Raw genomic sequence first — 16,453 nt, 5'->3', positions numbered from 1 at the left:
CTAATGGCTGCAAGATGATCACATAAAGTTTTCAATTTTCGAGCATACTCAAAGACAGAAGATGAACCTTTTTATAATTGGCAAAGGGAATCCCAAAGATTTTGCATACGTTGAACAGAATCGTGACGATATTCAGCTTCAAGAGTGGTCTAGACATCTCAGACATCTCGAGCGTTATGTAGTCCAAGGATCTCTACCATTGCTTATTCAGTAAGTGATGCTTGAAGAATTTAGATGTCCTGTTGATCAGCTTCTTCCCAAATGGTGAAAGCAGGATTTGGAGAGGACTTGTCTTCAACAGTGATGGTGGCGAATGGAGCTACTATAGAACCATTAACGTGATTGAGAATATTTTGATACTTGAAGAGAGGAATGATTTGATTCTTCCATAGTTGCTAATTGGAAGAAGATAGCTTGATAGTCAATATATGCAAAATGATGTTGAGGGAGAGGCTACCATCAGCAGAAGAAGAATATGAGGCAGGTGACATGATGAAGATCGAGAAAAATTGAATAGGTCCGGTTAGAAGGATCTTAGAAATGTTGATAACGTATAAGGATTTTATTAAATCAATCTCCCATAATATGGAGAGATATAGGATTCACTCTTTATCACAAATACTATATTACAAGATATGAATTTGAATTACAACAAGATCCTATAAATTAGATAAGGATAAATTTAGTTTGTTGTAGTTTATCGTTAATAGATAGTCCATAGTCCATTTTTGTTGATCATAGGAAGCGTTGAATTTGAGATTAGCATAGTAAGCGAGCTCAACTACTTCTTAACAATGCAAATGGAATAGATTCCCTAAGGGTATATATGTCATTCAAAGAAAAATATTACAACTTCATAAGCCAAGAAAACTACTAATAATGTTACAAAAAATTAGTGGTATGACCACGTGCATGGCTTAGCCGCTTCTTCTTGTATCTCCATGCCACCTGGATGGTGGTTGCCGCCACACCTTGCCAGTATGGAGATTTTTTCCTGAAGTTTCCAGAATGTCATTAATATTTAAAACCAAGTTTCACATTTGTTCGACCACTCAACATTCATTTTTGTTCCATTCCGAATTTTTGAATTGTGTTTTACCTTTTACCGGTTAAACGAGTGAGCTTTATTTTAAGTGTTTATTCTTTCTTGAAGATGACTAGATAACTGTGCTTAAGATTTATTTTTTTCGTTTGTGAGAATATTATTTTATTACATAAATGTATAATTATTATAGATAATAATATAAATTTACAATATTTCATACAAACTTTTGAAAATATAACTACAGGACTCATGAAAATATTTTATTTCATTAGTAATCGGTTTTTTCATCATCATGGCCAATACTGACGTGTTATTAGATTAATGGAAAATTTTCATTTATATCCTTATAAACTTTCATAATTATGTATATATCCTAGTAAAATTTTAAATTACATATATATCCTTATAAAACCTATAATATTATATATATATATATATATATATATATATATATATATATATATATATATATATATATATATATATATATATATATATGCAAAGAGTTAATTTAATGAAATAATAAAAACACTGCCTTTACATTAAATTATAACTAAATTACCAAAATACTTATTTGCAATCTCTTTTATAATCAATCATCTTATTCACAATATGGTTATCTACACATAATCGATTAGAAAAACTCATTGATTGCATATTAAAATTGTTAAACAATATAGTTCATCTCTATTAATCGATTTATGAAACTTGCAATTATTCTTTTTCTAAACAATTTTGTTTTTCCTTTCCTTTCGGTTATAACTACACAGGTAAATGACAGAAAAAAAATAATATTTCAATGAGGGTTTTAATATTTTTGTAAGGCTTCATAAAGTAAATAGGTCGAGAATAGCAACATGGGAGAAAAATAATATTGTAATATTACAAGTTAATTATATTTTTAATAAAAAATTAATTTAAAGAATGTGTTTTTATTTTTTTAATATATTAAATATGATTAAATTAAGTATTTGGATATATAAGTAATTTTATAGGCTTTATAAGGATATATATGTAATTTAAAATTGTACAAGGATATACACGTAATTATGAAACATTATAAGGATATAGATGAAATTCTCCCTGGATTAATAACCTAATTTACTTGCCTCTTGAACATGTTTACTTAATAAAGAAAATATAGGAAATTACAATTTTAATCCTTGAGTATAGTGGATTTTCAATTTGGGGGCCTCATTTGAAGTTCTTGTAGTGTTTTTGGTCCATATTCCAAGTAAAAACGACAATTTTAGGTCTATGGGTAAAATTGATTTTTGCGATTTTGTCCCATTAATAGAACTCGAAAGAAGGATCAAAAATGTTACAAAAATCGCACAGACCAAAATTTCATTAGAAAACTATGGGACCAAAATTGAAGAAATCAATTATACTCAAGACCATGAATGTAATTTACTCCAGAAAATAATATACAATGTACAAGCATTGATGCATTTATATGAATAACTAAAAGAACAATAACTGAAAATTTATATGATTATTATTCCTTATGTTATAGAATAATTTGAGGTACGGATTGTCAAAGTTTGGTACTATTTGGTGACATTATCACTTAAACAAATATGAAAGTTAAGCGGGTAAATACTGTGTAAAAGAAGCATTATTACCTAATGGCAAACTGAAGACGATGATTCTTTAAAAATCCATCAAAAAGAGTGATCACTTGTTCAAGATCTTCAGCTCGAAGAACAAATGCCTCCACACTTGTTAAACATTTCACTGTCCTTTTGCTAAGCAATCTGTTTCCTTGTTTTCTCTGGTTTCTTTTATCTGGAAAAAACATTTTAAAATTCACCAAATTTGAAATGAAGTAAAAGGTAGGTTGCTATTTATTGACATTAGACCATCCTTAACTACTTTACATTTATACCTTCAAGGCACCATTTGAGAAGTTCTTCACCGCATACATCACCCTCCAACAATAAAACTTTATTATTCCCATTTTTTTCAATGCTCTCCAACGTTCCTCTTACAATAAAAGTCATCTTTGTTACAAATCCTCCTTCATATAATATTGTGCCTCCGTTGTTGTAAGTCCTTTGCTTTAACCTCTCATATATTGCATCTAAAGCTGTTTCATCCAGAAGTGAAAATATTCGGACCTGCAAGTTGTAATGTATAGATGTAAGAAATAGCAACACACTTCATTGATTTGTTTCTTATAGCACTTACTTTCATTTTTCCTATGATAGTACTACACTTAGAAAAAAATACACCCAATAATAGCAATGTCACTAAAAAACAAAGAATTTTCACATTTTGATATAGTTTTCGAAGTACAACATCGTAATATGAAAAATGTTAAAATGAAACAAATTAATTACAATAATATAATTGGATATGTTGCTTTTTCAAAATTGAGATATAGTTTTGGGGGTTAAATGCAAGAAATAACAATGTATTTTCAATGATTTGTTTATTATAGCATCTTACTTTTATTTTATCTTATCATGGTATCGTACCTTATAAAATCTATCCAATTATAGAAATTCAATCAAAACACAAAGCAATTTTCACACTTCTACTCTGCTATATTTGGGTAAAATTTTGAAAGTATAGTGCCTTAATATGAAAAATACTAGAAGTACAACGCTATAATCATATAATCGTCACCATTAGAGGAATAGAGAGTGAGAGTTGAATTTTACTTTCTTGACAAACTTAAAGAGATGTCTTCGTATATCTCTTTGCAACTCTTCAGGTAGATTCTCCATTAGCATCTCTTCATCAACCCCTTGGGTAGCCTCCCAACTATAATGCTCTGACTCTCGAACTTTTCTACACATCAATACATACAAATGATCAACCTTTGACCAAATAGACAACAAAACTAAACCAATATATAAAAAAAACACAATGCAAAATAATAATCTTTTAACACCTTCGTATCTCTTCTGACAAGCGACGGTGTTTCATCCACTTCTCAACATCACGTCTTCTAAGTGACTTTTCAAGTTGTCTAATTAATAAGATAATATTAATTAAAAGAAATAAAGTATTGATATGATGAAGAATGAGGGGCTGAAACAGTGGCGTAGCCATGATTTTGTTTCAGGATAGGCCAAATAATATACAAAATATGACTGAGTGACAATATTCTTCAAACGATAACAAAATGTAACTATATATGTATTCTTAACTAAATTGTTTATTTTAAATTTCACACGATATTCTCTTACATCATTAAAATAATATAAAATTGAGTCTAATAGACATAGACAACAATGTATTCTCTTCTACTAGTTTCAAGTTTTGAATGAAATCGGTCATATCACAACCCTAATTTCTTTTATTATCAAAAATATATATTATACATACTATATATATGTAACCATAATTTTATGTGGGTGGGCTAAGGCCCACTCTTGCCCTATATTAGCTACGCCCTTGGGTTGAAATGTGATAGTAAAAGGTATACCTGCGTCCAAGACCTTGAAGAAAGTTCTGCATGTTTCCAATAAGAAGGGCGAAAAGTAGAAGGCCAAGTCCAATGATGCCCATGGTAAAAAAAACTTCCCCAACGATATAACTTGGAGTTTGATTTCCAGCGAGTGTACTGATTTGCTTTTCACAATCATCACCGATTGAAAATAGAGAAACAATGAGAATAGGTCCAATAAAGAATAAAAGGCAGATAAAGTTAATCTAAAAAATTCAATACCTGAAGCCCCCAAAAAAAGGAGTATACATATCTTGTGAGTAAACTTTTCTCGGTAGTAAGATTGACAGCTGTCACGTAAATTCCATAGTTTATACCATCTTCACGAAAACAAGCACTAGAATTTCTATCTTCTTTCCACTCATTCCATATTTCAAGATTACCTTCAAAACCCCCATAATCATTCCCACGCCCGCAATCTATAAACTTTCTACAATCCGTAATTGTAGAATTATTACAGACGTCTCGAAGGCATCTATTCATCCTCTTCATAGGAATTAAAGGAAAAAAAAACAATTAGAATATATAGCCTACAAATTAAAAACATTTAAACGTGAATGACACATGAATAATAACAAGAATAAACACGAGTAATATATTCATGATCTCACCCACCATTATCGTTAACATATACCAACATGACCCAATAAAATGACTAGCCAAGACGAAAGTCAGAAGATTGATGAAAAAGTTGGCCCATGTTGACTCAAATCTGAAACCACTTGGAGACTGGCCAGCAAGAAGAGGCTGAAATCGGTATAATCTAGGAATGTACTGTATAATAAAAGCTGTTTGCAAGATAAACTTTGCGTTACTAATTCCAGGTGATGTAAGGCCATTTGGTTGGATAAATAGTACAACTATCTGCATGGATATATAAGTTATTAACTTAATTAAGAGGAGATGTGAAGAAATGATATTATGGGGGGTGTTTGGCTAAACTTTTTAAAATAACTTATTAGGTTCCACACCGCTATAAATTAAAAAAGTGTTTTGATGAAAGTAACTTATTCCGGTAGGTAACCTCTAATAAGTCATTTTTTCATAAGTAAAACTATACTTACTTATTAACTTATAAGCTAATAAGCAATGCCAAACACCACCTATATATATATATATATATATATATATATATATATATATATATATATATATATATATATATATATATATATATGGTTGCAGGAGAATCGATCTTACCTGAGGAACAGGTAGTACGATAAATAAGTCAAGCAAGAAAAACCCAGAAAGATAACGTGACCTGATTTTTCTAGGACTTTTAACCAAGTCTTCAGCACCTACAACTACTGAGTCAGGTGAAATGTATGCTAACCTGAACTGCAAAAGTAAAACACATATTACATGCTAATTACTTAAAAGGATAATGTAAAAAGAGGTGATTAAACAATGGTTTACCTCAACAAGCATGCGCAAGAAATATATAAGGTCCGTTATGCTTCTGGAAACCACAAGGGTTATTGCCATTGTCCAATCAATTACTACACACTTAAAGTCCTGCATGCTTCCAAAAAAGATGATAGTCAAAAGATTAGTCAAAGACTAAAAAAAAAGACACTATATAGTATGCCCATTAATTCGCAAGAAAGGTTACAAAAACATTCAACTCATAATTAGAGTTTGGAACATTTAGTATACAGTTGGAGATGGCGCCAGTTCTCATGATTGTTAATGTTTAATTTTGTGTTTCAAAGTAGAAATAAAAGAAATGACCGAGTTGTGTTTCATATGTGAGAAATAGTAATTTTAAACTTAGACAATTAAAAAAGTTGGTTTTTAATTACCATAATCAGGATAAACAATTATTAATTCAAACAAAATTTTTAGTTGTTTCTACTAAAAGCGCTCTCTCTCTCTCGTAAAAGAATAGTTTTATTTTTCTTTTGTCATGTGTCACCGTATTAGAGCTTCTAATTAATGTCATAATACTTGTCAACCTTTTAATTATCCATTTTAAATTTTAAATTTTAAATTTCCACTTTAAATAAATTAAATTAATTACATTAAAATAAAAATTAAAATAAAATTAATACAAATTATAAGATGATATAATTTAATCTATTTATTTAAATCAACTATTATAATTTTATATAACTAAAAAAATATCTCTTAATTAATTATTTATTTAAAATATGATTAATAATTTTGAGTTTCCTATGAAAGTTTAATTAATTTATAATAATGGTTCCCACGGTTATAATCTAGTTATGTAATACAAGAGTGAATTAAACAATTTATGAGCATAAAAAAATTTAACCTACGTAAAATGATAGTTTCATATCAAAATTAAGTTTTACCTTCTTCATCGACAGCAAGTAAAAGAATAAGGGGTCAATGAAAATGGCAAGTATGCAAGAAACGAGCACGAATTGGTTCAACAGTTGAACAAGTTTTTCATCTGGCTTCATGACTCCAAATGTAAAATGTTTTAGAAATGATAACTTTTGATGTGTCCACCTATTTAAAACACCATCATTCTGCAAAGCAATACAACTACATGATCAATATAGAACTTGATAGGGAAAGTTGCAATAAATAGCAACCACTTTGACTTCATTTCTAACTTAAGTTTCTAATTCAAGCTCTTGCTTTTTTATGGTAACAAGTCTGGCATGTTGTGTAGTGAGGATCATTGCACATCCCCAACTCTCCTGACCTCAACAAGCTAGTGCTTATATTTTGCTTCATTATTAAATTAAATTTCTCAATTAATGGTTATAAGTAGTTCTACTATAAAGGCAACAAGACTTACTTCACCCGAATTCAATTCATTGGAGATCACTGGGATGGATATTGAAACACTTTTGCTCCTGTTTGAAAATTTTCCCTTTCGACTATATTTGTGTACATCATCTTCTCCACCAGCGTCCATTAATCAAGCCTCAAATACAACAGCTGTATGACAGTATGAAAGAGAACGAAATACAAGTCAACAGCTTTAAAATCGTTGAAAATAAACTTACTACCTGTATTCCTTCTTAGTCTACTCAATCACATTTTCAGAAGCAATCAAAGTGAAGCTTATTCATAAATTTAACTAAAAAAAACGGAAAATCATAAGAAGCCAGAGGAAATGAAGACATACCTGTTTAATGCCTCTAGTTAAGCTCACCGTCATCGGTAGCTAAATTGCGTGTTTAAATAAGAGGATGATAAGAAACATCCAAATGAACGAGATTTGTATTCATTGAATGTAGATTTAGGACATTGTATTAGGCTTGCAACTTGCAAGTTGCACTTGGCCTGATCAAGTAAGTGGATGATGAAATTTTGGAAGGTAGTACGAGAAGGCAATTGCGACAAAATCGAATTTGACTACGATCTACTAAGCATACTCTATGCCCACCGTTTCTTTTTGAGAATGTAACCATGAAAAGTCAGTCAACGCACGACAATATCTACTTCAATTTTTATTGAAATATAGTAAATTACACAAATGGTCACCATGTTAAAGTGAAAATTGAAGTTTTACTCTATTAAACAAGTCCAATTAGCCTAAAATCATCCCCCCTGGAAACTTTTATACCCACCGTATTTCTTTGCGAATGTAGATGACACGGCGGACCCGCACACTATGATTTTTAATTATTGATACAACTAAAGTCTAAAACTTGGCTAATTGTATGGTTTTCTAAATGGCATTTAACTCCAACGGCTAGAAACAACCACCACGTAATTTTTTTTAATATTTAATTTTTTAATTAATGTAATATTTTAATATTATGCAATATCAATTATTTATAAAATTATTAACAAATAAAAGGTAGGTGAGATATATTAAATATAAGACGTTTATATGGTAATCTATGAATCTTGTAGGGTTTAATGGATCGGAAAGGTTTAAAGATCGAGTTGTATAGATAGTGACACTGTTGACATGGCAATTTCTTATGTTATCATGAGTGGTATACATTGGAGATGCCGACGAACACCACCCATCCAGAGCACCACCCATCTGGTAAAATGCGCGCCGCCCTAACCACTCCCTCTTTCCTTTTCTACCATTTTCGGGCGGCTTCCACCTTAGTAACCCTATATCCAACACCACTCCCACCATCCTTCCCCACCCCTACATCCCCACCAACCACTCGACAACTCAACTCGAGAGGAACAAAGAAACGACACGCGTATCTCTAAAGAAATGGAGAGATTACTAGAAGTTTAGTTGTTGTTAAAAAGGTCATAACGGAGAAAATGGTAAATTCAAGGGGTTATATTTTAAAAAAAATATGTTTAAACAGAAAAAAATTGAAAATATAAGGTCTTTTATAATATTAATTTTTTTTCTAAAGAAATATATCTAGGCAAATACTCATGTCCATCGTCAAAAATGTATACCTAAGACCAAACGGTGTCATGAAGAAATTGCTGTCGATATACTGGCATGGCATGTATTTCCGGAGGCAAACACCGCCTCGGCGCCTCCCAATGGGTTTTTTGTTGGCGGCATGTTGCCAATGGCAACCTTCTGCATTTCAAAAAGGAGATGTTGGTGGTGGTTGTTTCTAGCTGTTCGAGTTAAATGCCATTTAATGTTTCTTTTTTTTTTTTTTAAATTTACTACCGCTCTATTTATATACCAATCATTCACCTAAAAAATACCTATATGTATATAAATGTTCTTCCAAATTTTTATTTTACAATCCTCTCTTGAAAATGGAAAATCTATTAGATAATTGTAAGTTCTTTCTAACTGATAGTTAGGCTGAATGTCACATACCGTTAAAGCGGAAACACGAGGTACAACAACTAAAGAGGTTTCATAAAAAAAAGTTAAAGATAACATCACCATAGAAATAAGTATTTAAAGTTTACAACCCATGTTCGACATAGTTAAAAAAAAGTCAAGTTCCCAAAATAACATTGTTCGAAAGAGAAGTTCCCAAAATAACATTTCCACACGATGTAACATGCTTTATGATCACTTACTACTTATTCCTTGAAAAAATATGTAAAATGAAAGGTCAACTATGGAAATAGTTGGTGAGTTCACAAGTTTGCAACAGAATAAAGTCTTTAAGTCAAGAAAATCCGATTGTTGATAAAAGTTTCCATAAATAGAAGTTCGTTGCTAAAGTGAGTATATAAGTTTGTACACGCATAATGTCAAACAATGAGTTTACAACCAAGACTAATGACCGAAAGATGCACTATCAAGATATAATTTTATCGCTAACATAGGAAAATATGATAATATGCATTCCACGAAAAGGGAGAGTGAGAAGTTGTTAAATTCTAATAGTGTTATCCATAATGACCATCGGCACAATGAGTTAATGAATTGTGAAATGTTTCAGCGATTGATACGATAAGGTCTCATGAATCAACATTAGCATACACATACATAAGATTACAACAATCAACTATCATATATGTTAAATTAAGTACAACGAACATAAATGCATGAGAACATGCTTAATCACCCAAAAACTTAAAATCATAAAATAAGGGCTATGAATATTGGCGATGCTTCGAGATAATAGTAGCGATGCATTGAATCTAAGAATCTGTGTAAAACTTAGCTTGCACTTGGTTCGCAGAATGCTTTTGAAATGAATGGAATTTGTCAAAGGAATTGGAATATGGAGGAATTGGAATCTGATTGTACTAGAAACTTAAATGCGTTTGGGTGACATAGAATGAAATCTGTTTTCTTTTTGGTTTGCCGATTTCCCAAAGGAATTGGAAAACGAACTTGTAATATGAAATTTTTTTAATTAAACTCTTCTATAAAATATAAATTAAAAAATAACTAACATGTATTTCGTTGAACACATGAAAATCATAAAAAACATTTTTAAAATTGAAATAAAATGAATAAATGATTATATATTATAATATAAATCAACAAATGTCATTCATTATTTCCAATCCAAATTAAAAAAAAAAGGTAACCACACACTATGTAAAATAATGTCTAGATACCTAGTTCATAATTATATCACTCTTCCAACATGAACCTCACAAAATCCCCCGATCTTCTACTTCCAAATTCCAAGAACTTAACACAGTTTCCGGATCAAGGATTATTTTCCTACTTGCTTTGAGCCTATCCAAGGCATTCAATGACTGTATTTTTGAAATTCCAGGAATCACCGTTGAAGCTTTTTTGTACTTCAGTTTCCCATAGTATTGCTTGATTCATGCTATTTGCTGCTTTTTCAAGTTTTTCTCCAAGGACGTTAGCTACAATAGTTATTCCTTTAGTAACATCCTCAACTCTTTTTCTACTCTTTGAGCCCGTATATGGAGATTTTTCATTTTCTGTGGGTTATTCTTCAAAACCATCTTCTATTTGTTCAGATTGTTCTTCACTATTTGCATCTTCTTCCATTTGGGCAAAATCTTTGACTTTATTCCCTTGTGCTCTATCATTTCCAAAAATGACACATAAATCCTCGTAATAAGGAAATATCTATATTTCTCTATTTTCCTGCATCTTTATGAACCTATTTTTTATCATAAAAGGTTAGCACATAAAAATAATAATATAAATAGTTAAGAAGTAACAAAATATATAAAAGTTTTAATATTGTACCTATATGTAAGAATCCCAAACTGCTGGTTTAGCTGTTACAGAATGAGTTGAGCTATCATAACCAAAACCACTTGTGTCCATACAATTCACCATATCATAAACGACTTGTCAATCTTTTTTCATGGTTTTGATCCTTGACTCAATGTGGGATTTACCCAATATGCCAGAGCTAGGAATTTTTTCTTTCAGTGCGTTTTCTAGATGCTGTAAATATACAGATTTAAAACCATTATCGGCTTTAAATCCTTCCATGTTCACCATATTTGCCAATGCTTCCACGAGCTTGGCATCTTCAGTAATTGTCTAGTTGTGATAGTTTCTGCTTTTTTCCATCACACCTACTGTTATAAACTTAATAATTAGATGAAACAATGCATACACTAAAAAATACCCAGCCATGTATATAACAAATATATCCAGTAAAAATAAATTATACTTCATTACTAAAAATAAAAAATGTAGCACAAATTCTTTCATAGTAAATGATAAACATAACAAAAAGAGAAATGATCAATGTGTAGTATTCCAAGAATCAACCATCATTTGTGCTAAGTTGTTTCTAAATATAGTCCACTCAGTTGATACACCAACAGAAGTGATATTATTATCGTCTCCTCCACCGACATCTCTGGTTCCCTCATCTAGTTTAAAGTGGTCTCAAATGGATCAGTTGTCATTTCTTGTCTTATATAATTATGAATAAGACAACATGCCATTATGATCTTGTTTTTTTAGATCAATAGGATAATATGAATTGTCCCTTAAAATTCCCCATCTTGCCTTCAAAATATCAAAACATCTTTCTATAACATATCTCACAGATGAATGTATCATGTTGAATAACTCCTTAGGTATGGTTGATTGGTGTCCTGCATGCCAATCATTCAAATGATATCTTTGACCTCTATACTGGGCTAAGAAACCTTCACCATTTGTATAACTAGCATCTACTATATAATAACCTATATGTAGTATAGTTAGCATAATCAATAACTACAACATATCTAAAATAACAATTATTATACAAAAATCTCGAAGCACTTTACCATCTGCAGTTGATCCCTCCCATCCTAGTAAAATATAGATAAACTGTATGTCTTGTGAATACACCCTAAGAACATTTGTAGCAATATCATTTTTTCTTGTCTTGTATTTAGGCTTGTCTTTAAGTGGTACTAAGCATTTTATATGTGTTCCATCTAAAGCTCCTAGACAGTTCTACACGATATAAGAAAAGAAACAATTATATGTCGTATCAGGCAATTTATGCACTACTCGAAAAAATTTATAAGTTGTATATATTCCTTGAACCACTTCCATCTTTTATTTGTAGAGTTTGATGTAATAGGTTCGAGTTTCTTAAGCAAATGTGGATGTAACCTTGTCACCGCATTGCAAACTCGCGTAACAATTTTGCTAATTGTCTCTCCAGAATGCTGGAAACGACCTATCATGACCCGATTCTTCACATTATGTGCAATAATGTGGAGAAATATGGCCACTTGTTCATCAATATCCCTATGTCTACTTGTTCTTAACTCACCTAATGTGTGAAGCATGTCACATAACTTATCCATAATTCATGAAATATTACCAAGATCTCTTCTCTTACAATAGGATACTAAATAAAATTTTTAGTGATTTTCCCTACTGTTTACTATTTTTCACAACTTAAATGCTTATGTAATGCAATAAATGAGGAAAAAATAGCCAAACCATTCTAAAATTCGTGAAAACTGTCCAGAACCTTTTTGATTACATTTTAACCAAAATTAAAAAGTTTTATTATTTTTACTCACTGTTTACTAATTATTTCGAATTTCTTGGCATTAAACACATATACGATCGTAAAAATGGGTTTTAGAGTCTACAAAGTTCATTGATTGATTTCCTAGTTTCAACATACTGTAAATAAATTACCCAAAAAGTTTGAGGATTTATTTCAACTGTTTGCTATTTATTTCCATTTTCCTAAGATTAAACACCCATAAATCCAAAAATTGGACTCCACTATATGAAAATCACTTTCTACACTTTTCTAAGTTTGTATACATTATATATAAGTTTTACAAAAAGATTGGAAATTTTTCTTAACTGTTTGCTATTTTTCTTGAATTTGTGTTCATACAAGTAATTAAATAACAGAAAAAGAGTTATGCATATCTAAAATTCATAAACGATTTTCTGGAAGTCTTTTCCTACAGTTGGAATACAAATAAAAAAGATTTGTGATTTTTAATTACTGTTTGCTATTTAATTAAAATTTCTTGGTGCAAGATACACTCAAATAATAAAAATGGGGTTTTATTGATCAAAAGTGGAATTTGATATTTTTCCCAGTTTAGGGACACTGTGAAACAGTTACAGAAAAATTCCAAGAATTTTTCATAATCGTTTACTATTTTTCCATGATTTTATGATATTTTCAAAGAATTAAATGGTGGAAAAATAGTTAGACATATTAAAAAATTACGAAAAATTACAAGAAGGTTTTAAATTATAGTAATAACTGAAATCTAAAGTTTGGAAATTTTTAGAACTGATTTGATTAGTTATTGGATTTTAGCTTGTAAAACCTTTCCAAAAATGCTAAAATACATTCCAACAAATAACATAAAATAGGATTTGTCACTTGAAAATGTAAACAAGTTAATTGGTATATTGAAATTTGAGCTTTTTAGAAAAGTAATGGCAACTTATACAAAACCTAACTTTGACTCAATTTTGGCATGATTCTATTATAGAAATTAAGTATGCTAGTATTAGTTTTCAGTTAGAGACTCACTAGTGTATACCATTATTGTAGGACATCTGTAGTGGTATTAGTGGAACTTAGTTCAAGGCATCGTTAGCATCACCGTGAAATAAGTAGTGAGTATTCACGGTGTAACATCCGCAAATTTAAGACCAAAAATTTCATTTATAATTAAGTTATTATAAAACCAAGAGCATAAAAACATTCATAATAACATCCCATGTCAAAACCAAAGTGTCAATAATCAAAATATGTTATCATAAAACAATATCAGAGTGTAATCCTAAAGATCTCATGTGCGGAAAACATAGTGTGATACGTTGCGATCACCGGCTCCTTTCCTTTGAAAACGAAGTACTTGAAACCAAAACTGAAAACTGTAAGCACAAAGCTTAGTGAGTTCCCCAAATACCACATACCATACACATTAACATACTGCCTAGCATATCTAGGTGCTGGCCTACCCCTTCAGTCTCTTTCAACCGAATACATAACCATGAGCCATACATATCAATCCTATATCATAATCAAATAAAATGCTATGTGCCAAAACATAGTCTTGCCATTATGCCACGGGCCGCCACTTGGTATTTCTTGCCAAGCCGGGGGCCACCCCTTCGGTCTTACAGATAAGTGCCAAGAGCCAACTCCTAGTCTTCCATGTAAGCATCACAAAGACAACTAGCATACATATTGTTCTACGTAGCTAATCAACATACAGTGTGCCAGGAACCACCTCCTGGTCTTTCATACATATTGTCTAGGGCTAACCCGCGAGTCTTCCTCCCATACATAATAGCATACAGTCTGCCAGGAGCCGCCTCCTGGTCTTTCATACATAATACCTAGGGCTAACCCCGGGGTCTTCCTACCATACATAATTGCATACAGTGTGCCAGGAGCCGCCTCGTCGTCTTTCATACATAATGCCTAGGGCTAACCCCTGGGTCTTCCTACCATACATAAACTAAATAGGTTGGCATTGGTGTCTTAGACCCATACAAACAGTGAAGAGACTCACCTCGCATTGCTGAAGGCCCGCGAATAAATCCCTAGCTGCTGGCTGACAGATCCCCAAACTATCAATCATCAAAACAACACCCAATTAAAAATTAGGTTCTAATACATAACCATAAGTACACACTTAGGGTAAAAGGACCATTTTACCCCTAACCTATCTTGGTCCAAGACCAAGGCCCAAACTCACACTTGAAGGTCCAAAAACCAAATAATCAACCAAGGCCCATTCATGGCCCAATTTTTCAAATTGGGCCCAAACCCCCTTACATGGGCCTTACCCTAAAGCCCATTCAAAATCCTAGTCCATACACTTATCATTTCGATGGTCCAATATCTCATAATCATTAAGGCCCAATTATGGTATATTTATGGCCTAAATTTCCAAATTGGCCCACACCCCTCACATGGGCCTTATCCTAAAGCCCATCCAAATATTCCAGTCCATATACTTGTTCTTGGATGGCCCATCAATAACCCAATCACCAAAGCCCAACAGAAAGGCCCAACTCAAGGCCCAAACAAAATTAGGGTTTTCACATAAAATGATAATTAGGGTTAATTAGAAACACTTAACCCATTAAGGACTTAATCCATTTAGTCCATCATTCTACTAGGTAAATCATAATGTGTGATCGGGTGTAATTCATACTTCAATTCCAATGGCCCAAAATGCGGGTCCCAATAAGTCTAAACCAACAAATCCAAAATTAGGGTTTTCTAAACCCTAATTAGGGTTTCTAACCCAATCACGTTCCAAATAATCCATTTGTTAAGTTTTTAGGTTAATTAATTATTAATTAAGTTGGGCACCACCCACTACTACCTCGGGTAGTGGTGGTCAATGGCGGCTCACGGCGGCGGCCACCACCTTATGGTGGTGGTGATGGAGTTTCTAAATTGTTCCAGTCAAAATAAAATATTACAACGAAATATCCAAATGAACACACACACACACAGAAATAACACGTACACACACACACACCAACCACCCTTGTGGCAATAGGCAGTGGTTGGAGGGGGCAGCCACCACCTCACGGTGGTGGTGATGGCTTTTCTTGTGAAATCCGGCCAAGCAACACCCAAACACCGCTTCAACTGAAATAGACACACATATAGCACCATTTCACACACACACAACCACCTCTCACGGTGGCTAGTGGTGGCAGAAGGCGGCAGTCACCATGGCTGGCAGCCATGATGGTTATCTTCTCAGTTTCCGGCCGAGACTCACTCACACAATGAAAAACAACCTCAGAATTCACACCCACTTGCGACACAACAACTGGAGTGCACACTGCGACCTCCCTTGGGGTGTTAGATGTTGACCGGAGCAGCAGGGACGAGTTATACGGGGGCGGCGGTTATGGCTGAGAACGATAGTCGACGGAACAACAACTTGTGAAGGACCAATGGTTCAGCAAATCACCTAGTTGCTCGCGACGTTACTGGCAGCGGAGATGTGGCGGTTGACATCCGATCGGCGAAGTAGCAGGTAGCGGATGAGGGCTCCACTTGGCGGCGGCTAAAGTATGAGAAGAAAAAGAATGGTGGACGTATGGTAGTCGCTTGGTGGCCGCTAGATGATCGGAAAACAAACTGAAAGGGTCGTGAAGGCGGCCG

General features: G+C 32.6%; 1 protein-coding gene across 3 annotated transcripts; it reads right to left on the bottom strand.

The window, feature by feature from the left end:
* Positions 1-801: 801 nt before the first annotated feature.
* LOC145159111 (putative cyclic nucleotide-gated ion channel 20, chloroplastic) lies at positions 802-7,759 on the bottom strand. Of its 3 annotated transcripts, XM_079078013.1 has the most exons (14): positions 7,606-7,759; positions 7,273-7,415; positions 6,818-6,997; positions 5,919-6,017; positions 5,703-5,840; positions 5,118-5,366; positions 4,886-4,988; positions 4,725-4,792; positions 4,482-4,627; positions 3,945-4,022; positions 3,712-3,841; positions 2,934-3,165; positions 2,671-2,833; positions 802-994 (listed from the first exon to the last, which is right to left on the bottom strand). In XM_079078013.1, exons 2-14 carry the CDS (start codon positions 7,390-7,392, stop codon positions 883-885), a joined length of 1,818 nt encoding a protein of 605 aa, XP_078934139.1. In that variant the 5' UTR covers positions 7,393-7,415; positions 7,606-7,759; the 3' UTR covers positions 802-882. The 3 variants fall into 3 exon arrangements, with proteins under 3 accessions (XP_078934139.1, XP_078934138.1, XP_078934140.1); XM_079078012.1 differs by having other exon boundaries at positions 4,725-4,988; XM_079078014.1 differs by lacking the exons at positions 7,273-7,415; positions 7,606-7,759 and having other exon boundaries at positions 4,725-4,988; positions 5,919-6,024; positions 6,818-6,957.
* Positions 7,760-16,453: the final 8,694 nt, after the last annotated feature.

Source organism: Lactuca virosa, chromosome 2 (genome assembly GCF_052849685.1).
Source record: "Lactuca virosa cultivar CGN04683 chromosome 2, Lactuca_virosa_CGN04683_v6, whole genome shotgun sequence".
Taxonomy (NCBI): Eukaryota; Viridiplantae; Streptophyta; class Magnoliopsida; order Asterales; family Asteraceae; genus Lactuca; species Lactuca virosa.
Note: the sequence above shows the minus strand (reverse complement) of the source record. Positions and strands in the feature narration are given on the sequence as shown.